Raw genomic sequence first — 23,119 nt, 5'->3', positions numbered from 1 at the left:
GTGTTAATGCGTCTGTAATGCGTCTGTAATTCTACTCAAGATTTTGAATGCACGACTTTCACTTGTAACAGAATTGTTCTACAATGTGGTATTAGTAGCTTTGCTAAACAGTAAACAAAAATATTATGATGTCATTGACATTTCGCTTGATTGCAATTTCTTTCATTGAAATTTCTCAGTTTCATTCATTTAAATTCAGATATGTATCCCTTACAGTATAGTGTACTACCCAGTAAAATCACCTTCTGTATAAAAAATGTAAGTATAACCCCCAAAAATTGGTTCCACAACATCAAAACGTGAGCTGTGCAAAATCTGTTTATTTTTGTTATACCATCTCTCAACAAACGGCTTGGGTCTGATCCATAATCTTTGCAAATATACACAAAATCAAACAAACCATAACCTAATTGTGACGAAGGTGTAACAAATGTCTTGTAGAAAAAAAAAACATATAAAAATTATTTTTCTTAAAACGCAAACATGGCAAGGTGCTGTGAAATATAAAATAACTTCAATGTGAGCCTGTTGTAAAGCAGACCCAAAATACTGATATGGCACTAGCATTCATGAGCAACACATAAAAGAAACTAAAGTCTAAAAATGTTACTGCACTTCAAAGAAGACACTCATAGATTTAAAACATTCGTTCAGCAAAAAAAGGCAAACACAACAGCAAAATATGACTTCATTCTTTCTGAAACTCGTTGTCTTTCACTCCACTCCATCTTCAAACTCTTATCTCTTCATATAGTAAAGTAACCTTCAGTCAATACTAACTTCCACTTCATCCACGTCAACTCAGCTAATCAGCCTGCTAATCTTTGGTGAGAATACTGATGTGTGGGAATATACAGTGCAGCCAAATTCTATACTACGTGTTAATGCACAGAGCTTGGTGGATGCAGGTAAGGCTGCCACGGTGGTACTGTTTGCAGAGGTGGGAAGGAGAAGGCATCAGTGTGAGCTGCAGCAGTGGCACAATGGCAAGTTGAGTGGTGACATCATCATCATTGTACTGCGACATCAGCAAGCAGAATAACTATTCAGCTTCGTCTTTCAGGGTGAACCTGGAATAAATAGAGGAATGGAAATCAAGTGAAAACTGACAGTAAATTATATAATAAGCAATCACTTAATTAACAGGTGCACAGTTAAGTGATACTCCACAGAAACTTCTCAAACTTCTCCGCTGTCAAAGCTTGAAGCTCCACTGGACCTAGACGTACTTTGGTGAATCACAGTTCAAACTGAGCATATGGATGGATACTGAAAATATATTTTTCCATCATGAAAATGTCATCACTCCAAGGTGAGCACAACCTCCGTTCTCAGTCATCTGGACTTTCTGCAGTCACCTTTCAAGTCGAGTTGCACTTTGAAAAACTTAAATTCAGTCTGAGGAAAGTTTAATCCACTCTGCTCACCATTCTGTGACACCAGACATCAGGTCAACCTGGGCCAACTCGATCTGCACCTAAAGGACAGGAATGACACATTCACATAGGTATACACTGTACATGCATCTTGTGTATAAGCAGTGTTTCTGTATGTACTGGGTGCACCACAGAGTGAAAGACTTAGAGGCAGGCTAGAAATACTGCACAGCTTGGCCACATCTGGACAAGTGTAGGTTGAACCAAATTATCTTGATGTGTTGTGGAGTAGTGACATGGAGAATTCTTTGGATACCCTGATTGTCACTTGTTAGCCTTTGGCTGCTGTTTGTGTGTGCGATATCAGAATTGCAGGTGGAGATCTCAGGCTGACCTGTCCAATGACGTCGGGGCTCCTGAACGAGGCCGAGTTATTCTTCACTGATACACTGAGGCGTCTGAATCTTGTCTCATCCATAGACAGGTCGTACTCAAACCTTAAAGAATTCAACAAAGATTAGAGGAGAATACTCACAAAGATCCTGCAAGAATAAAAAAAAAAGCAAATTAATATAAAGACTGAGTAAATTACCTCTCATTGTATTCTGGGTTGAGGTCTCTTTTCTTCACCGCGGTCTTCCTCTTGGTGGCCTTGCTTTTGTCTGGCAGCAGCATGAGGGAGACGTAGCTGTCGACACCATCCTTACCCTGAGACAACAGACCTCTGTGCACAGAAAAAGAAAGCATATCTTAAATAACTGCACATGTTCAAGCATAAGAATATTAAAAGTCAAAGTATAGTAGAGCAGTAAAACAGCTCTTTGTAGATTAGAGCTGTCGTCAACCAAAAGAACAGATGCTTTGTTAAACTGTCGGTTTTTCTTTAAGGGTAAGTTCATAGGTTTTTTAAACCAGACCTCTTTTCAATGGTACTTTAAACAACAGAAACTTTGACAGACTCAGGTTCTTCTTCATCCTCCAACACCAGCAGTAGGAAGATCTTACTTTTCATTAGAACATACAGACGTGTCCAACTATACTGTGAGTGTTCAGTTCTTGAAAATGTGACAAAGGATTTTGAATTATTATAATAGACCTTTTTTACAGAAGACATTGAAGCACAGGTGTAAATAATTAAATTACCGATGGCTGAATGCTATTTAGCTGCTTTGATTTCAGGGTCCTGGTACTGTGCATGCCTGCTCTCTGTCACACTCACTGGGACACTTGAATAGACCAGAGCCACTGTTAGTGTCATTAGTAGCACCCATGCTTTTCCTACTAGCCAAATGAGGTGTGGCAGCAGCATGATCAGCTTCTCAAAATTAAGGCCTAGGTCACATGTGCAAGGGTATAATTTGCATTATTTTTCTTTGCGTGTTGGTCTTTTGTCTACATGCAAACTGTGTTTTACATCACTGAAAATGGATCTTTGGAAAATTCCTTCCAGGGTGAAAATCTTTGGAAACTCCAGTTTTCTATGTTGACGTGAGACAGTTGTAACGTGGCTTGTAACGTCAAAGTGGACACCATTAACTCCTTTGTGAGGCGTCGCAAATGAGACAACATTTTTGTGCGATGGCGGACGTGACCAAAATAGTGCTGGTTCTAATCTTACTAACAGAACTTTTTTTATGTTAACACATACATTTACAGTAACTCTTCCACTAAATTGAGGAACAGAGGCGTCAGAGGTTGCTACAGAGGTCACTGCTGCGGGTAGCCCTCTGCTAATAGCTTATATTGCTTGTGTGGCTGGGAATTATTTTAAAAAGAAAAGAGGTTAAAACCCTGTTTTCACAAACACACATGTCCATGGGACAAAGTCTGGAGCTGGTGTTGAAGATGTATTACAATAATAACTGGGAGACAAACTTATAATTAAGTCTGAATTGAAAAACAACAACAACAATAAGCCTTTCCTTAAACCGTGGCTCAAATAACTGTTATACCAACAGCGTATCATTGGTGAGAACACAGTCTGACTGAAACAGTATTTAAGGAAGCACACCTGCAGGCATGGACGATGACGATGAGCTGTCTCTCCTGCGAGGAATATGAAAGAGACAACTTCACCTGCCCATTTCCAGACCCAGGGCCAGAGGCAGCACAGGGCAGAGTCCCTGCATCGATCATGTCCACCATTTTGGATTCGAGAATCTGTTGGAAACGAAGGAAGAACAAGAGTCAATACTAATTTTGTTACTTAATACTGTTTAACAAGCGTGTAAATGGTAAATAGATCGCATTAATATAGCACCTCTCTACCTAACCAGGCAAAGCACTTTACAGTTTGCCTCTCAGTCAAGCATTCACATGCACATTAAAAAAACAATGATGGCAGAGCTGCCATGCAAGCCACTGGCCTGCCCACTGGGAGCAACCTGGGATTCAGTTCAGCATACGTACAGGAGGACCCGAAGGATTAAAAAGCCAACCTTCTGATTCAATGACAGCCCATTCTACCACCTGAGCTACAGCTACCATGGGCAGATGTGTTTGACTTCTCACCTTGAGTTCAGCCCTCAGCAGGATCTGACTCTCAGGTGCAGCTCCATCCAGATGGAACCACTGGTCCAGGACCAGCTGTGGCTCTGCAAGCAGCTCCTTCACAGGAACCACCACAGATCCCATTGGCTGGTCCCAACCACTGGACAACTGCAATGAAAGAGAGAGAGAGAGAATGAAAAATACCCTCCAACAGTGCTGCTGTTAAAATGTAAGATGCAGAATAAATGTAAATAATTATCTTGCCTTTACTACAAGCATCTGACGTTTAGGGTCATGGACCACGAAGTAGAAAGACTCGTTCCACTGAGGACTGGTGCTGCGGTCACACAGCTTAAGAGAGAATATGCAAAGACAATATAAAATTATTACACCAAGACTTCATCAGACTGTCTACAGAGGACCGTGCATCAAAAATCTTACATTGGTTTTGTAGGTTGTTTCACCCAGAACAAGCTCAGCTCCTGCTTTGGGTTCCTTTCCACTCTTCTTCAACTGTCAGGGACAAGAGAGGCATCCAAGTTTTATTATATGAGGAATCATTTTCGTTAACTGCTGCTCAGTATGCAAATAAACTGCAGGTGACTTACAGGTAATGAGTGGGCTCCCTCTATATGGACAAAGAGCAGAGCAGCAGAGGGGACAGCCTTGTTGTGATAAGACTGGAGAGACTGAAGCTGCAGCACCTGCAACGTGAAGCACAGTCAGTTGGGCCTGATGGTTATTCTGCAATGTGAATAATGTACCTTGCGTGCTGGAATGTGACTAGACTGCATTATGTAGGAGGCTGCTTCATTATCTACACGTCAATAGTGAAAGTTAAAAGAATGTTTGAATAAACAGAGTGAAGCTGAATCGAATGGGTGATAAAGGTGTACACATAGGACTGACCTGGTCCAGTCTGACTGAACGAGACACTGTAGGAACCCATTCCAGGATCAAGTGGACCCGCCCGGACTTCACGTCATTCAGAGTGTACCACTGTGACAGAGACAGGCAGTTAATGATGCAGGGCAACGCCCTTTGTATGAGGAAGTGAGGCACAGATCAAAGTTTAGACATCACATGGCACAACTTGAGATCATGATTACTGACTAACCTGATCTGTGTACTGGGATCTGATGACCTCATTTAGCCTGATGCTGAATCTGTGAACATGCAAAAAGGCAGATGTTTAACAACAAGATGTATAACTTCCATTATGGATATATCAATGTTATTCAAGGAGCTGTGAACAACATTTTGCACTGATATAGCAGTAAACAACGGTTTGCAGTTCAAAGATATAGTGGAGTAATGAGCAGTGAAGTCACGCTCCTTCTGTATGTGTTGTCATCCGAGTGATGAACCGCTGAAAGCACCGTTAGCTGTTAGCTGCTGTCTCAGCCACCTCCATGTTGAGAACCATATGTATGATGTATTTATTTGTATGCATTGATGCCTTTCAGTGGAAAATTATGTAAAGTGACAGAGTGTACTCTGTACTCTACACTTTTTATCTTGAGCACTAATATAAGTGACTGATTAACCAACATTAGGACACACACCTGCCAAGGAAGTCATCAGAGTCTAAATCCTTATCAAACGCTTCGAACTTGATCTCCTGGACGCTGTGTCTGCTCAGAACCAGCTGTTAAAAACAAACAAAAACACACATTTGTACAAAATACTGTTCATGTTGCAAAATCCAGACAATATTTAATGCTTAAACCGAGAATACTTCATACCTCATACATTTCGTTCCATGTTGGGTTCAGATTCTCCTTGATAACATGACTCTTGAATGTAACTCCCCCTATGTTGATCTTGACATAAGGGTCGCTCTTGCCCTTCACCATGCCCCCCATCAGGTTGTCCTTAGCAACCAGTTTCTGGGCCTCCAGCAGGTGAATCCTCAGCAGCCCCTGCAGGATGAAGACTATCAGTGTTACAAAACATACAGGGAGTCACTGAGCACACAACATGCAGTATGTAGCTTGGTCATGTGACACTACTGTATATATTTTCTTTAAAGTTTGTCAAATATTTAACAATATATAATATGGTCATCTTATACATATAAACACAGAATAATACACAGAAAGATAATACACTTTTTTTGGTATGTATGCTTGATTTTACCCTGTCCCCAGTGCAAAGTAATAGACTTCTACAAGAACTGTGAGCAACAAGATTATAAAATACTTTAAGTTGCACATAACTAAGGGCAGGTTGCTTTGAGTAATAGGCTGTCAGCAGACAGAGTCCTCCCCTTCTTAGTCACATCCACCCCTCACTCCACAATGCCAGCCTCTCGCCCACACATGGCTACTTTTGGCAACAGCCAAAATGCCAAATGTGAGGCTTCAAAAAGGGAGTTCACAAACCAGCTAGCTATGTCCATTATTTTTATAGTCTATGATTCCACCCTGTTGAAGCTGTAGACCGATATGAACCAGAGAGTTCAACATGTTACTATTCTTATATTATGCAAAAAAAAAAAAAAAAAAAAAAAAAGGAAAAATACATTTCTTTTTTCCCTCCCAAAAGTTACAAGGCTCAAATGTTGCTGTATAACAGGAATGGTCCAATGAGCAACCGTTGTTGCTCTTTATGTCAAAATTTCAGAATAATTTCTCTGAATATGGAATTAAACCTTATATCTTGTATCTCAGGACAGGTCCATATAAATAATAAAATCTGACATTTTACTGCTGGAGCACATTGTACCCCTGGAGTATGCCAAAGTAAACTTTAAGAAGATAGAGGACACCTTTCCAAGTTGTCTCATCTAAATTTGATTCATGAAGACTTCTTTTTTCATTAGTAAAGACTTCTGTACACTGTATAATGATACATGTTTCATTTTGCACCTCCTGTGCATAAATTCCTCTTTTCTGATTGTAGCTGGCATGACACAGGTGCAGAAGTTCACTCAAACACATGAGATCCATCAAAACAACAGAGGAAGCTGAAATCGCGCAGAATGTACCATGATATTTAAAGTTAAGAGGAAGTGGCACATTCACAGTGTTTGGAAAAAGGCTGGGGTTACTCAGAAAACCCACATGATGAGGCTGACACCCAGCAGCATCTGATGACTTGGGACAAAATGAATGACTAGCAGGATATTATTATCAGCATGATCTTTTATCAGACACTTAGTTCTGATGGAACTCTGCTCCACACATTTTAGATATTATGGTAAATTGTTTTTCTTGATGGATGATCATTTTGGCAGAGGGGTGGAGGGTCCTGCACCTGCCATACACAGCTTAAGGAAGTATTTTCTTATTGTTTTAAATTGTACAAATGTACCAGAAAAAATCAAGAAGGGACAGTGACAAAGAAAAATACCACTGTACACTTGGTGGACGCTTAATATTCACTTTTCACTCTGCTAATCAAGGCACAAAATCAACCCACCTCTTGACCAAAGTCCTGGCTGGGGGTGGTGTGCGGTGGAAGAACTTCAGCTTCTGGGGTTTCTGTGACCTCTGCTGGCCCCAGGGTATCAGCTGGAAGACCAGTTACTGTGGCGTGAGCAAGGTCGCCTAAACCAGTACTACACACACACATACACACACACACACACACAGAATGCAGAAATGTAAGCATGTTTCTTGTTAGGTTTCTTTATATATTAACAGTAATGGATGTTTGAAGCAACAGTGAAGGGAAAAAAAGAAATACGGTCTTATAGCTGTGATGTGGAGCTCACCCTGCAGTTTGCTGTGGTTCAAAGTCTCCTTTAAAGGATGTGTCTGACTGTGTGTGATGCTCTTCTGGATCTGTTGGCTCCTCCACCGGCTGAGCAAAATCATATGAAGGTTATAAATGTAGAAAGACGGGTTAAACATAATAACAACAGACTACTATGTGACCATGACTCACTGCAGCAGCAGGGAAGGTATCAGGAGCAGTGTGAATGGCAGCCGGTTCAGCATCTCCTGTGGAGGCCGCAGCATCTGCTGCTTCAGATTCTTTAAACTGGCTGGATACTGCGACCGATCTGAAAATACACACGGCTGTTATTAAAGATCACAGCCAGACTCCTGACTGAAACTAACAATGGAGAGTAATAGCTTTTTTAGCTTCACGTGGCTACGAATGTACATTCCAAATGATATTTCTAGGGGCATATTTGCCTGTATACCTCACCGACAGACACTACACTTTTTATTGAATGTTTATCAGAGCTTGTTTACATTTCAAATATGTATTAATAGCATACTTTTCTTTACATGTAAATGACAAGTGAGGCTGTTTTGTTGAATTTTGAACAAGTCCAAAGTACAGTCAGCAGAGTCTCTGTACTCTTACTCATCCTTTGTCATCTCTGGGACTTTTTTGTCCTCAATGACTGCTTTGAATTCCGGTTCAGTGGAAACGGCGGCCTCTTCTTTCCTTGAACCAGTCACAGAAGGCTGTGGAGCTTCAGTCATCCTTGAGCTCAGGACCTGACAACAATACATTTTCCAGTTGGCTATTCTGTGTATAAATGATGACAGTTATAATTCCCCGTGTGTGTATTCTCCTACCTTGAGTTCAGCCCTCAGTAGGATCTCACTTTCAGGCAAGGCTCCATCCAGAGGCATCCACCGGTCCAGGACCAGCTCTGGTTCAGAGAGCAGCTCTCTCACAGGGACGACAAGAGACCCCATTGGCTGGTCCCATGCGCTTGACAACTAGACAAGCGATAAAGACAAATTTATAACGCCAGTCAGAGGTGAAGATGTACTGACAAGGGCAGCAGGCGTCGTATACTGCAGTGCACAATCACCTTCATTATGAGCATCTCCTTTTCGGGGTCACGAACCGAGAAGTGGAACGCCTCACCCCACTGAGGTGATCTTGAGCGATCACACACCTTCAGACAATAAAAGACATGTAATAAGTTGGGCGAAGTTATATGGTCATTGCACTTGGTTTAAGATGTTTCTCCTTTGATAAAGTTTCCACTGGTATTTTGACTAATGAAGGTATCAGCATGCATTGTTGTCAAGCATTGTGTCTTACTCAATACAACCAGTGGGGGGCGCCAACGTTTAAATTTTTCAAAATCTCAACATGGTAGCATTTAGTCATTTATCCCACAACATTTGGAAGCATTTAGCAACACACTGGTTTAGTTTCTGGGAGTTTGTGATGGGGACTTTATCATGTCATTTTATGGACGGAAATATTAACTGATGTATTTGTTATAATATGATATGACACAAATATTCATTGGTTGCAGTGTAGGCTGGCATAGACAAAGTGTGTGTGTCTGTCTTTATTATCAGCCTCATACCTTGGTTTTGTAGGTTGTGTTACCAAAAACAAGCTCGGCCCCAGCCTTGGGCTCCTTTCCACTTTTCTTAAACTGAAAGACACATAACGGCAAACATCATATGAGTAGTCTGTATTCACTCTCTGTAATTAAGGCCACAACAGGCTGAGATCCAACTTCCCTTTCCTTTGAAAAATAAAAACATTCCTGACTCATTGCACCATAAAAGCCAAATACAGTAACTGTTGCTTAGCAAACAGCAATTATTCCTCAAAGTCTCTATTTTTATCTAGTGATTACTTACAAAAACAATATCTTGGGGAGTAGAAGAAGGAGTTTTCTACTTAATACCAATAGAGGATCTGTTTATCATCACAAGCTTTCCAAACTGCTCTCTATCTCCAACTCTGAGGTAGCACACTTATTATAGTGTTTTTCACTGAACCAAATTATAAGGCACTCACAGGCAATGACTGTGCTCTGTCCACATAAACAAAGAGCAGGGCTGCGGAGGGAGTGGCCTTGTTCTTGTACGACTGGAGGGACTGCATCTGCATCACCTGCAGCAGAGAAGCAAATGAAAAATACATCACAATGACTCAGCACTGATGTGCACAGTGAACTGAGCAGGGGATCGTATTTGAAATAGAGCACATGTGGGAGGAAAGATGATGCCTATGATGAAGACTATCAATATACGTATGAGTAAGAGAGTAAACATGAACAAATAATAAAGAAAGATTGCACTAACTTTGTCCAGGGTGCCATTATGGGAAACTGCTGGTACCCACTCCAGAATAAGGCGAACACGTCCGGACTTAACATCATTAAGGGTATACCACTGAAACAGAGACGTTCATTTACTGAATTAAAGCCTATAACTACACAGCGGCAGTAACTACTACATAATGAGGCACGCAAACTGACCTGGTCTGTGTACTGGGAACGGATGATGTCTGCCAAACTGATTTTGAATCTGTTCATGATGACAATGATTTTGCATGTTTTACACAAAAGCACAAAGTGACATGCATGACCTATGAAAGTGAAGCACGACCCTACAAACGCCCCAAAACATCAGATCTAAATTATTCATATTTTCTAATGCTGTGAAAATCAAAGTCTTAAAAGTATACTATGCAGGGCTGTCCTAAAAAACAAGGGAGAGACTCATACAAAAGTAATCCCTTTCAATCATTACTTATGACCCACTGGAACTTATGACCCACTGGAACTGTGTATTTATCTGCAGAGACGCCGCCTTCTGCCTGTAGTATGTTATTGTCTTCTTATTTTGCTGAGGTTGGGACTTTCCTGAACACTGCTCGCAGGTGAGATCAGGACTTGAAAAATGTAGCAACCAGGTGCCAGACTGTAAGCAGCACACATCCAAGAAGAAGCAACAAAAATTGTGGACACAACAGCAAAAAAAAACGCTGCATAGTATACCTTTAAATATGCACCATAAGGTAATACACGTTTTTTATCTTTATGGTCAAATAACTATAGTTTGGGCCTGTAAACATGTCGATACACTAAGTTAATAAGGCTTTCCAGTTATAGCCAGACAACTTTCATATTAGCCCTTACCTTCCCAGGAAGTCATCTTTGTCCATGTCTTTGTCAAACAGCTCTACCTGTACCTCCTGTCCTGACTGAGGCCTCAGCACCACCTGAGAGAACCCAGAGCAGTTTAAACAGTGACTAAAAAAAATAAATAATAATAATAGGTGGAAAACATGATTATCTTTATTTGAAATCATGCTGAGAGCAAATCAGACTGTACAGGTCTTCATACCCACCTCATACATCTCATTCCAGACTGGGTTGAGATTCTCCTTGATCACATTACTTTTAAATGCGAACTCCCCGACGTTGATCTTGGCATACGGGTCACTCTTGCCCTTCAAGCCCATCATGCTATCTTTGGCAACCAGACTCTGGGCCTCCAGCAGGATGATCCTCAGCAGCCCCTACAGGAAAGGATCATTTCACTTTATATTGGTATTTTTTTTTAATTAATGTGATTGTGTCATGCCCTGTTGCACGTATCTGCCGCTGTAGATCCCTGTCTTGTGATGTTACCTCGCTGGCAAAGCTGAGGTCTGGGGAGGTGTGAGGAGGTTGTGCTACGGCAGGTGTTTGTGACTCTTCCGCCTCCTCTTCAGTCACATCAGCTGCTGTTTCTTTTACGTCAACATCTTCATATGAGGTTACTGAAGAGGTGACAGTCTCCACAGGAGGGGCGTCCACTGAGCTTGACCTAAAGACACAAAGAGCGGCAGTGAAAACTTAAAGACACAAAGGGAACAATGGAAAGTTAGGGCAGACATTTTGAATTAATCATCTCACCTCAGCACTGTGTCTGACTCTTGTTTACGCTGAGCGGGGGAAAGGTCTGACGCTGAAGTGACTTTAGCCTTATCAGAGGCACCCGGACATTTGCTGGGAATCAGCATCTGTTGTTGAGTGGATATTATTAGAATTTCATTTTGTTATCCAACCTTGTAACAGTCTTGCTTGTAAATATCAGTGTCAGTAGAAATACAAAATTAAATGAATGTCTCAGAAGCCTCAATGAAATATGAAATAACAGATACAGAGACTGAAACAGCCAGATGAGAAAAACAGAAAGAGATACTACACATATTACACCGAGTATAAGAAACACAAAGATAACGGTTAGATACGATATGGTTACACAAAGAGAGTAAAATATATACACAGAGAAAGAAACAGCACAGAGAGATTAAAAGAAAACACAAATACACTTAAAGGACATATCCTAAATATTTAGAATAAGACAAATAAAGAGCAACAGACAGAGGCTTCTCCCACCTTGAGTTCAGCCCTCAGAAGAATCTGACTCTCAGGGGAGGCTCCATCCAGATTGAACCACTGGTCCAGGACCAGCCCTGGCTCAGAGAGCAGCTCTCTGATAGGAACCACCAGGGAACCAATGGGCAAAGTCCAGGTGTGGGACAGCTGGAGAAACAACACAGGTTGTATTCATTAATTAGAGATTACACTGATTGCATTTGTACGACTGACCCTCTTTCTGTTCCACTTAAATCATACACTGAAGCCAGCTTACCTTGACAACAAGAATATCTTCTCTGGGGTCTCGAACTGGGAAGCAAAATGCTTCATTCCACTGAGGTGATGTGGTACGATCACACACCTTCAAATATGAAAGAGTCAGACAATATTACTGACATATGTCGCTCTAATAACATTACAATGAGTGATCTAGGAAGTGACTTAAACATCAGTAATACAACAGTACTATGAACTCTGAACTAAATGAGGTTTGAGGTCTTACTGTAGTTTTGCGGGACATTTCTCCGAGAGTAATTTCTGCTCCCACTTTTGGCTCCTTGCCACTCTTCTTAACCTGTTGAGAGACAAATAGGCAGTAATAATAAAAGCGTATGTATTATAAACATTAGCTGTTTATCTAGGCATCATCCTGACATCAATAATAAAAGACTCACTGGTAAGCTGTCTGCTTGCTCGATAAAGACAAACAGGAGGCCTGCAGAGGGAACCGCCTTGTTTAAGTAGGACTGTCTGGAATGGAACTGAAGAACCTGAGGACGAAGGAAAAAGCCAGTGAGTGTGGATCAAGTTTACCAGTAACGGCCCATTAATCCATGAGTTATCTGGAAATACCAACCTGGTCCAATCTGTCAGACTCCGAGGCCATCGGAACCCAGTCCAGTATCAGGTGAACTCGACCGGACTTCACATCATTGAGAGTGTACCACTGACAGGAGAATTGGGATCATTATAACATATGAACAGTGCTAACATGTTACAGATGTATTTAGAGAGGGTTATGGGTCTTATCAAAGTGTATCTGAGACCACATGAGTTTTTCATGTTCACTTTTTCTGACCGCACCCTTTGAAGCTAAACATGCAGCATGTGTTTGGCGAGGGGGATCCCACCTGATCAGTGTACTGTGAATCAATGATGTCCTTCAGACTGATCTTCAACCTGTATGTGAGGATATGTGAGATTAGAATGTATCCTCTAATGAATCCATTCATTTTATTTCATTATTGAATTCTTTACAGCAAGCATACCTGCCCATGAAATCATCCTTCATGTCCATGTCTTTATCAAACACCTCCACGCCCAGGTCCTGGCCAGGCAGCTGGGTGAGGATCACCTGAGGGGTGGTCAATGGCACACATTTAAAAAAAATCTCTCAAAACAAATGATACAGCAGCCATTTTAAATACACGTAAACATCAGCCACTTCTATTCATTTCTTCTTAGGTAAGAACAGAATCTACACACACTCAAGAGCATTGTTACACACATTTTGTGCTGACTTGTTTATGCAGAATAACTGGCTATTGCATTTTCTTCAGTTCTACAGTTGTATAATATTACTGGATTAATATTACAATCATATTTTTATAATTTATATTTTTGTAAGTAATTCTTTTGATTATTTTACAAAAAGCATTATCATCTTCATAAACACTTGAATAACTTTTCAATTCATATCAGTTATGTTAATGGAAGCCATGCCACCTAATAATTAGTGACTGATCATGCTGGAAAATATCACAGGTGGTTCAGGCAGGTGGAATAAAAAGTGGTGAAGCATTGTTCCATGTAAGTTATTAATAACTCACAGAAGCACTGCAGGAAATAGTTCACCTTCACCTTCTCTTCCTCTCTCTAAACACACAGCTTGGAGCTTCATGTCTCTGTCCTCACTCCAGACAACTGTGCTACTGCAATGCATGAAGTTTGCGTTTTGTGGGTCGGGTGGTTGATTAATGCGGGGGGTTTTTTTTGCATCCCATGCATCTTTTTGTGGGTTTTTTTATATCCTCTTCTGACGCTACTAAATGTGACAGCTCATTAGCGTTCTCTTTCTGCAGAAGCACCTCCACTTCAAAACAGCACGGGGGGTTTTTATGTTTGCAGTCTGCTGCTCCACCCTCTTCAGACATTCACTTAGGCAGTCTTGACTCAGTTCTCTCAACTTTTTCTTCTACTTCAGTCTCTGTGTGCACACGCCCCTCCAGTCTCATGCCCTTTTATGGGAATTTGTGTGCTGTTTACGTATGCTAATTAGAATCAACTGGCACGCACTTTAAACTTCTGAGGACAATGGTATTCATCATTAAAGGAACACAGGTGCAAACAATTCTGCCTTTGAAGAACAGGTCACGGATCTGATGGAGACTTTTCTAACTTTACTTCAGAGCAAATTTAAGAGAAAACTTCAAAGAGAGAAAAAGAAGATATTGGTGCACGAGGTCCAGTGTTCTTTCAGTAAATGTCCTTATGTTATTTACCTCATACATCTCATTCCATGTGGGGTTAAGGTTAGCCTTGATAACCTGACTTGTGAATGTTTCACCCCCGATGTTTATCTTGACATAGGGGTCACTCTTGCCTTTGACCATGCCCCCCATCAGGTTATCTTTTGGAACAAGGTTCTGCCCTGCCAGTAGGTGAATTCTAAGCAGTCCCTGAAAAAAAAATTGAAATGCATTAGAATAAGTATGTGCAATTTAAAAAAACACAGTCCTGAGTCAAAGTCCTAATTGCACTGTCCTCTATTACCTCTGTGGCAAAGCTAGGATGAGGGGAGGTCTGCTGGGGCAGCTGTTTGGACAGTCCAGCCTCCAGATTAGATGACACATCAGATGGAATGCGTTCCTCATCTAACCACAGGACCTATGTTACAACACAAAAAAGTGTAGACACAGAAAGAAGCAAAATAAAATGTGACTAAAATTCCAGAATCAAGTCTCATTTAAACTCTGTTGAGAATTAGAAAAACTTTATCTTATTAGTCATGAATTGGTCTACTGCAGTGCAGAATTAGTGAACAGGTCTTGTGGCCATTTACCCTGAGAACTGTGTTGATGTAGATGCGACTGGCAGATCCAGAGTTGTCCAACTGGAACCACTGGTCCAGAGAGAGATTAGAATTTGACAGCAGACGGGACAAAGGGATGGTCAGGCTGCCCAACGTCTGCACACGGTCTGCGTCCTTCACCTGGTTCATTTAACATGAGGGAAACCCAAAATTAAGACCACATCAGTCTAATCAACTCAAACTTTATTGAAGAGTAGTTAATCTCTTAAACCATTACCTGAATGTCTATGTCCTGCTTGCGAGGATCCTGGATGAAGAAGGTGAAAGCTTCCTCCCACTCTGGATTAATGGTTGTGTAACAAGTCTAAAGGCAAGAGTAAATAGTATGCATATGAAACAGAAATAAATGAAACACAATCTGCAGTATTATAATGGGCTTTGACAGTAGATATACCTTGCTCTCTCTAGTGATGTCCTGCACAGACAACTGCACCATGGGATTGGGCTCTTTGTTTCCCTTCTTCATCTAAAAGATACACAGACAAACATGAATACACAGTAAGGCATGTGGACAATGACATTCTGTATCCAAGAGCTGAGCAATAAATAGATGTTATTTACCTCCCTGACTACACGTGGTTGATGTGAATAATAGTGTGTATGGGGTTACCATAGTAACACCACAAATAACTAACAGGAAGCAACACATGGCATAATCAGGAAGTATAATTCTGCATTGAAAACCACACAGCCTGAGTTTCATTCCAACCATTCTGTCACTACTGTTCTCTTTTGTGTATAATACCACAGCAGAAATTGGCACACCAGGAAATGTGTGCTTAACAGGCATGGATAAAGTTAGCCACACTCATCCACATTTCAATGGAGGGCACAGGGTTAAAGGCCAAAGCAACAGCTTTGTGGAATGTCAAGACAGGTGGCAATTACAGCTATGCCCCAGTTTAACCACACACAAGGAAGCAGCTCTGAGCTGAGCACGAATGTGGGCAGGGAGGGTAGACATATTTGACTCACAGGAAGTGCCTCAGCCTTGTCCAGATATACAACCAAAATGGCTGAAGAAGGTGGATCTGCAGTCTTACTGGTGACGCTTTCATTCCTCTTTAGGATCTGGGGAAGAATTGCAAACAGTTTTATTTTACTGTAAAAGAAACACAAAAATCCACTGAACTTGAGAGCCACTTGTAGGAGCTCTATACGACATTCAGACCATTAATATAGCTGCACATGAAGACATAGTGGAGTAATGACATTCTGAGCAGAGAATGAAGTCACGTTACCTCTGTGTGTGTTGTAATCTGAGCTTCTGGCTAGCCACTGGCTAGCTAATTGCTACCGCTTTGCACTGCGCTCATACAGCAGTCACCACTGATAAAGGGATGCTTTCATCACTGAAGTGTATCCCCCTCCCAACAAATTAACACCGTCAGCACTGTAGCTGTTGTTAGCACTGTTTTACACTGTTAGCATCGTTAGCTGCGCCTCCTTGTTGAGAGTCGTGTGCAGACAACTTCTGAATCATAGATACACCCTGAATATTGCATGTAGCTCCTTTAAGAGTAATGCATGAGTGGGAATGAATGACTCAAACCTGCTCGAGCCTGTCAGTGTTGGGCAACAAAGCCAGCCACTCCAGTTTGAAATGAACTCGTCCTGACGGAGTTTCTTTCAAAGTGAACCACTGGGAAGACAGCCACAGGCACACATTTACCATCTAAAGATTCAAAGATTGCTCATACAAACTATGACTGGGACAATAACAGCTTTTAACTTACATTGTCAACAACTACGGATTTCTTCACAATGCCCAAATCCAATTTGGTCCTATACGGAGGAGAAGTATAAGACAGAATTCAATGAAAAGTTAAATAAGCAAATGCATTACTGGAAATAAAAAGATCATAGCATAGAAAGATAGAGAGCAGATGCTGTAATTTTAGGAGAACAAATATATGCTTAAAAAAAGGTAGGGTACTTTTTCCAACTGATGAAAAGTGACAGATGAGAGGTGACAATGAGAGGTTCAACGTAGGTTCACAAGAGATGTGAATATGCATATGTACCTGCCCAGGAAATCATCCTGGTCTGGGTCTTTGTCATAAACCTCCACCTCCAACTCTTGACCAGGCACTTCATGGACTATAACCTGATGCACCAGACACATACAAGGATATGAAGACTGACAGACGGATTCATATGGAAGCTGGCTGCGGCCTCGTGAGACCATGCATGAAAATGAACATTCCCCGTGCTGTAACTGTCTAATCCCTTAAATATAGAACAAAGTGAAATGATATATGATTGAGTCTTCCAGTGCCTGTGAATTGATGACACAAATTTTAAGCTATCCATAAATCTCTCCGTTCTCCATACCTCATAAATCTCTTCCCACTTGGGCGAGTCAGTGTTGTCAACGTGCTTAGAGGTGAAGGTCTGAGGGCCAACCCTCAATATGGCGTAGGGGTCAGACAAGCCTGCCATCACCCCTTTCACGTAGTTGTCTTTGGCTGCTAGATTCTGTGCTTCAAGCAGGTGGATGCGTACCACACCCTAGGAAGGAAAAAGAGGAATGAGGATGTAATACACTGCAGTTGACTGAGATGTGAAATACAGTCTCTTTCTATCTGTAGGTGCAGAGTCAGGCTTTACCCTGGGCAATGGAGAGCGTAGCTGGGCCACATGCAGGCCTTGAACCAGGGGAACAACCAGGCGGTTGGGCAACACCAAGAAAGAGGCAATGGCATCCATGATCATGCTGTCAGACATGACACTGAGACAAAGAGGCAACATTTTAAATTGGACAACCTTTCAACTTCCCATCCCCCTAGCATTTCCAAGTGGTACTACTGTCAGCACCGCTGTCGCAAAGACAACTGGATGGCTTTTCATGTTCCTAAGAGCCTAGCAACGAGGCTCTTTTTCTTTTGCCAGGTACAGTTTCCACAGTTACTTCAGTTGCTCCACCATCCATCAATCCCAATATTGGGGATAGTAACTGCAAAGATCTTACATTGACACTCTTTAGTAACTGGTGATAGCTAGTGGGCAATTTGTTAATTTTTTACAAACACACTCAAGTCACAATGCTGATTGAAATGCAGAGATTTGATTGGCTGAGAAGCATCACTTGAGATGATTTAATGCATGTAATTGGTCTGTGAGATTCCTGTTCACTAAACCAGTGCTACAAATGCTGCTCCGGTTAAAACAGAAATGCTTTGTCAAATCTTAATAATCTTTGGTATTTCATTAGTCATAGGTCTGGGTCCAGATAGGACAGCGTCTGGGTCCGGACCTGGGGGACTGTTTGCTAAAAAGGGAGATGATGTTACCCCTCAACCCCCTATATCACCTACTGGGAATAGCCACTGATAGCTACTGGGGGGAAAAGTGCTATCCTCTTCCTGTTTTAGTTGCACAATAGTTGACGCACATCCTTTGTGCCATAATTGAGCCTTCATTTTCCTGAGAGATCATACCCGGTGGCAGGCAGAATGGCATAGTGAAAGCGAGCCTTATAAGGAGCCAATCTAAACACTGATGGTGTCATCACATTGTGCAGTCAACATTTACTTGAAAAAAAAAAAAAGTGTCTATTTCTGCTTAAATGGCAATGCACTACTGTATTGCCTGTATCATTTACTAAAAATAAAACCCACACATTAATAAAATATTGTGAGGTTGTGTTTAATCAGACTGTCATGGCTATTATTAATGTGTAAACCATGAAAGGCTATTTCAGCATGACTCACTTCAGTCCAGGGACGTCCAACAAATTAGTCAGTCCAGTCCAATTGATGTCTAGTTTCTGGGAGGAAATAAAACAGACAAGAATGTGCTGTATGCAGCAAATCAATCACAATCGACGCAAAGTCAATAGCATGAAAAGCACACAAGACTGTTGAGATACATGATAGTCGCGGGATGGGGGGATTGAGGGGCAACAAGAGGAGGATAAATAGAGGTGACTGTAGATGGACGTACAGGCCGCTGGATAAAAAACATGGTGACCGCACCCACTATGGGTACATCACCAATCAGAGGCTCCAGAATCACCCGCATCATCCCATGTAGCTAAGGACAGAGAGGCAGAAATTAACCCTTTAGACAGGGAACATCTTTGTATTAATGTCATGTTGCACTGTAATTAAGTTAAATAATAATTTTAAGCTCGAAAAGAAGACATACCTGTATTCCTTTGACTCCAGCTTTGCAGAAGTATCTCTTCACCTCAACGTTGATCTCTACATTGCCAACATAGCTGAGGATATGAGAGCAAAAACATCATATATACAGAGCTGTAATAGCTGTAATACAGAGATGACAGTGACTCTTAAGTCAAAAGAGGAATGGATTAACATTTACCTAATATACAGATCCAGCAGGACCTGTCCTTTGTCATTCTCTGTGTGTGCCTTGATCCCAACAACCTTCATGGCCTGCATAAACAGAGAGCACGTTTGTTCACACAATATAAACGCTAAGCATCATTTGTGTGAAACTAACATTATAGCTGAGCTATAAGTGGAATTACTTTGTCTCCCATGTCTACTTTTGTGAAGCTGAGGGTCTGGAGGTGGGTGCTGGAGGCTCGGATAGATGGAGCGATAGTTTCGACCAGCAGCTTCTCAAGGTATTGGCCAACAAAGGGCCACACTTGCTGCAGCACCTAGACAGACCAGTAATGACATGGTTATGAGCTGCTTTTATCAGTTATACACATACCATGATATACATTGTACATCCCTGTAACCAGAGACTATGTCTTTAAGTAAACGTTGTCATTTTAGCCACATTGCAACAAAACGATCCGTCACATGCCTTGGCCTCTATAAGCAATAACTGAAGAATGACAGAGACAGCTGTAGCCAGTCGAGTCTCCGCAGCTGTTAGTCGTCTACTTTGGCTCCTTACATACACCACAATGAATCCTGTGCTCTACGTGTGCTCACTTTTTACAAAATGTTGCTGCATAAACATGTTAAGGCTTTAATCCTTCAGGAAAAGAACAGAAAGCAGAGTTACTGCTTGCTTGTGTGCTTGTGTAACAGTGAAAAAAAACCCCTCATAGTTGGTTTCAGTGTGGCATAAGTGGGGAGTGAGTCATCAGCTGCCTGCTCTTGTGAAGGATGCAGACTGAGCAACAAGGGAATCTGCTGACCTCCCCTCCAGTAGCCAGTCTGAAATCTCTTCTTTGTCTGGCTGTCTGACGCTGAGAACTCGTGGTCCTGTTAGCATGAATACTTTTATTACTGTATGTCTACATTGGCAGCTCTTATTTCTCCGGGCTAGAAAAGCAAAGGGGGTGGAGGGGGGACAATGGCTGCAGTTTTATTTAGTTTGGGGGACTGGGCAGCTCCTCCCCCTTCCTGCGAGGGAGCCTGTAATGAAATGGAAATGTTGAGAGGGTTGCCTGGCTCTGGGCCTGCTCTCTGCAGCACAGACAGAATGGCTACACTAATGGAGGTGTGGCCTTGTCTGGAATATGGCAGCAACAGCAGCAGTGCTACAATCTATCAACTAGCACCAGCTAGTAACCTAGCATACTCTACAAAGTGTCAATCAGCACAACAGCTGAACAGAGAGACGTGTCTTTACTTTGGGCTTAATAAAGGAGGACACACTTGTGTCTTTGTGTAAAGTTAAACAGTAAAAGATGACGTGAAATAGGAAACCACTGCTATTTTACCTTGTTCAGCCACTCAACCTTCTCCACATCTGGAAAGCTGACCTGAAGGGAAGAAAAACAATGCTTAAATTATGCATAGGGCCTGATAAACACACAATAGGACGGGGAACTGATTCAGCCATAGCTGAGGCAGGTCTGGAAATATCATCAATGGCAATGTCAATATCATCCCGGTGCTTTTTGCACCAGACTGTGCAAATACCCTCAAAAGGAAAAAGGGGAAGAAGATAAGTGCAGCAACTGTCCATTCAATGATACCTTTGAATCAAACATCTGGCTTTTATTTGATTAATCTTTCAGTGTGACAAACCTGCAATATAAGTGCTTATAATGTCTTCACCGTTTATTGATCAACTCTTAAGGAAAATCCTTAGACTGTCATTTGTTATGCACACGGGAGAGCAATATGGAGATGCCCCTTTAATAAGGAGTTTTTGAACTGACTGCTTATGCAAGCGATCACTGAAATCCCTCAATGAAACAAGTATCCACAGGAACCTCATTTGGGTGTGGCTAGATGTTCTGAGTCAAAACAGGCCCATGTGGGTTTCAGCATGACCATTTTGGGTACATCATGCTCCCCGGATGTACTACTTGCAAATCAAGACTAGTAGAGCTTCTTCGTGCAAATTTTCAAACCACCTTTAGTTAAAACTGCATAAAGGATTACAAGGATTTAAGCATTGGTGTAGTTGTTGCAATACACTCAGAATTGCCTCATCATGCTTTGAAACAAGTTTTGTTGGGAAATACAAACAGCCTACACACATACAAAACAAATTGGGCAACTGTCTTGGCAGAAACTGAGGGAGTGCTGCATATAAAGCGACTTGTGCACACCTGGCTGCATGCAGACCTACACTTCATCTGCGACATTAGAAAGAAGGAAAAGAAGACAGAGACCTCAAGAGCAGTGCCTACTGCCTATGAGGAAATGATTTATTGGAAACAATCCCATAAGCCTTTGCTTTAATTATAAGTGTTACCAGGATAGCCTGAAGACGTTTGAGAAAAGGCTGGGACGACGCCAAACAATGTAAAACTATGACTAGGGTGGTTTACCTAGGAAAACCCTGCATTTTATATTGTGATTTTGGGGTCTACTGCCACATTTTTTCTTGTCATACGTAACATGAGGTTACTCTAGGTCGTCGCGGATTCAGGAAGGATGATTTTTAGGGATATTAGACACACTCTGACAGCCATTGTCACTTCTTACCCACGCGGGGAGGTCTCGCTTGCTTTTGGACACTTTCTTGGACGTGTACTCCTGCTCGTTGTCGAGCAGCTGGATAGCTGACTTCAGCCGAGCCTCCTTGGCTTCTCGGGCATGTTTCCATCCCGTGTAGACCATCATCCCGAACACCAAGAGGCTGGTGCTGACCCGGTAGTAACCGGCCAGGTAGACGGGCAGCAGGGCGCCCAGACATTTCCCGAACGTCCAGAGCACCGCGACCGCACTTATCCCTTTGGGCTTGGGACTCTCTGTCTCCACGGGGCTCAGCTCCTTCTTCTCGGTGTCGCCTGCACTCACACTCCCAGCGCCTTTGGCTTCACTCGGCTCCGTTTTGTCGCTTTCCATAGCGGTGTCCCAGCTAAAACAACACTATTATGTTACCGTAGGATAAAAATACTCAAAGTGTTTGAAACGACTTGACGGTTGAGTTACTCTAACGTTTCATGTCTAACGTCAGCTAGCTACCGCTTCAACAAACGCACCACTGCACGTAACGCACCCTCGCCAGTTTAATGTCGCATCTTTGATGATATTAAAGTATGTTATCGCTGAGTTGCAGCAGTTTTACTGACTAATCACGGGTCCAGAAGAAATGGCACGCAGCAAGTACTGCCCCTCAACCAGTCCCGTTATCTGGATGAAAACACGCCCTCTGTCTATTATTGAAAAAAAACGCATCATTGACTCTTTCGCTGCTGCGGCAAGCCTGTCATCCCGTTTGTAGCAATTACCGTAATTACTGCAGCACTGCCTTATCGAAAACTTGACACTTTCCACGTAATTACCGGTATTTAAACCAAACTTCCAATGTCTTTCAAAAGGTAAACTGCTTAATATATACACACAACGTGTAAAATCAGTGCTTCCGGTCATATTGTTACCCCACCAGCACCTCGGGTCAATTCTTTGTGCTGCTCCAGTTTATTTTAAAACAGCCGACTGGGCTTTCTCCTCAATCCCCAACATCCGGTATGACCACACAAGCCCAGGCCACGATTCCCATGTCACAGTAACTCAACACAAATACTCCAGTTGTTTAAAGAGCCACACGGATACGAGACGACTGAAGGAGCAGAGGGTTATTGCATTCAAGTTTACACAAAGTGACTCCACCCAAACAACTCAAGCAATGGGATGTAAACATGATAGTTTGCCACAAGAAGCTGTCTCTCTCTGGGCATGACTT

The 23,119-nt window shown here is 42.0% G+C and overlaps 1 protein-coding gene across 1 annotated transcript; it reads right to left on the bottom strand.

The window, feature by feature from the left end:
- Positions 1 to 300: 300 nt before the first annotated feature.
- esyt1b (extended synaptotagmin-like protein 1b) lies at positions 301 to 22,567 on the bottom strand. Its single transcript, XM_033626306.2, has 52 exons — positions 21,916 to 22,567; positions 20,697 to 20,738; positions 19,542 to 19,676; positions 19,373 to 19,446; positions 19,196 to 19,268; positions 18,992 to 19,081; positions 18,760 to 18,815; positions 17,657 to 17,777; positions 17,381 to 17,557; positions 17,071 to 17,153; positions 16,783 to 16,831; positions 16,599 to 16,688; positions 16,022 to 16,117; positions 15,441 to 15,512; positions 15,264 to 15,350; positions 15,017 to 15,166; positions 14,728 to 14,841; positions 14,457 to 14,633; positions 13,224 to 13,309; positions 13,086 to 13,134; positions 12,812 to 12,901; positions 12,630 to 12,725; positions 12,458 to 12,529; positions 12,230 to 12,316; positions 11,974 to 12,120; positions 11,488 to 11,594; positions 11,221 to 11,398; positions 10,938 to 11,108; positions 10,726 to 10,808; positions 10,063 to 10,111; positions 9,887 to 9,976; positions 9,600 to 9,695; positions 9,157 to 9,228; positions 8,647 to 8,733; positions 8,405 to 8,551; positions 8,187 to 8,323; positions 7,758 to 7,875; positions 7,585 to 7,673; positions 7,290 to 7,428; positions 5,612 to 5,788; positions 5,432 to 5,514; positions 4,984 to 5,032; positions 4,776 to 4,865; positions 4,475 to 4,570; positions 4,308 to 4,379; positions 4,131 to 4,217; positions 3,888 to 4,034; positions 3,388 to 3,536; positions 1,969 to 2,100; positions 1,771 to 1,873; positions 1,428 to 1,477; positions 301 to 1,070 (listed from the first exon to the last, which is right to left on the bottom strand). The coding sequence occupies exons 1-52, from the start codon at positions 22,276 to 22,278 to the stop codon at positions 1,043 to 1,045; spliced, it is 5,502 nt and encodes a 1,833-aa protein (XP_033482197.2). The 5' UTR covers positions 22,279 to 22,567; the 3' UTR covers positions 301 to 1,042.
- Positions 22,568 to 23,119: the final 552 nt, after the last annotated feature.

The sequence above is a fragment of the Epinephelus lanceolatus genome, chromosome 1 (assembly GCF_041903045.1).
Source record: "Epinephelus lanceolatus isolate andai-2023 chromosome 1, ASM4190304v1, whole genome shotgun sequence".
In the NCBI taxonomy this organism is placed as follows: Eukaryota; Metazoa; Chordata; class Actinopteri; order Perciformes; family Serranidae; genus Epinephelus; species Epinephelus lanceolatus.
Note: the sequence above shows the minus strand (reverse complement) of the source record. Positions and strands in the feature narration are given on the sequence as shown.

Bases quoted from the DNA above. Each gene is read 5' to 3' on its own strand.
- esyt1b (XM_033626306.2), bottom strand. From the start codon at position 22,278: ATGGAAAGCGACAAAACGGAGCCGAGTGAAGCCAAAGGCGCTGGGAGT. The intron at 20,739-21,915 runs GTAAGAAGTGAC...TCTTCCCTTCAG, and splicing joins AGCGAGACCTCCCCGCGTGG to GTCAGCTTTCCAGATGTGGA. The intron at 19,677-20,696 runs GTAAAATAGCAG...TGGTCTGTCTAG, and splicing joins AGGTTGAGTGGCTGAACAAG to GTGCTGCAGCAAGTGTGGCC.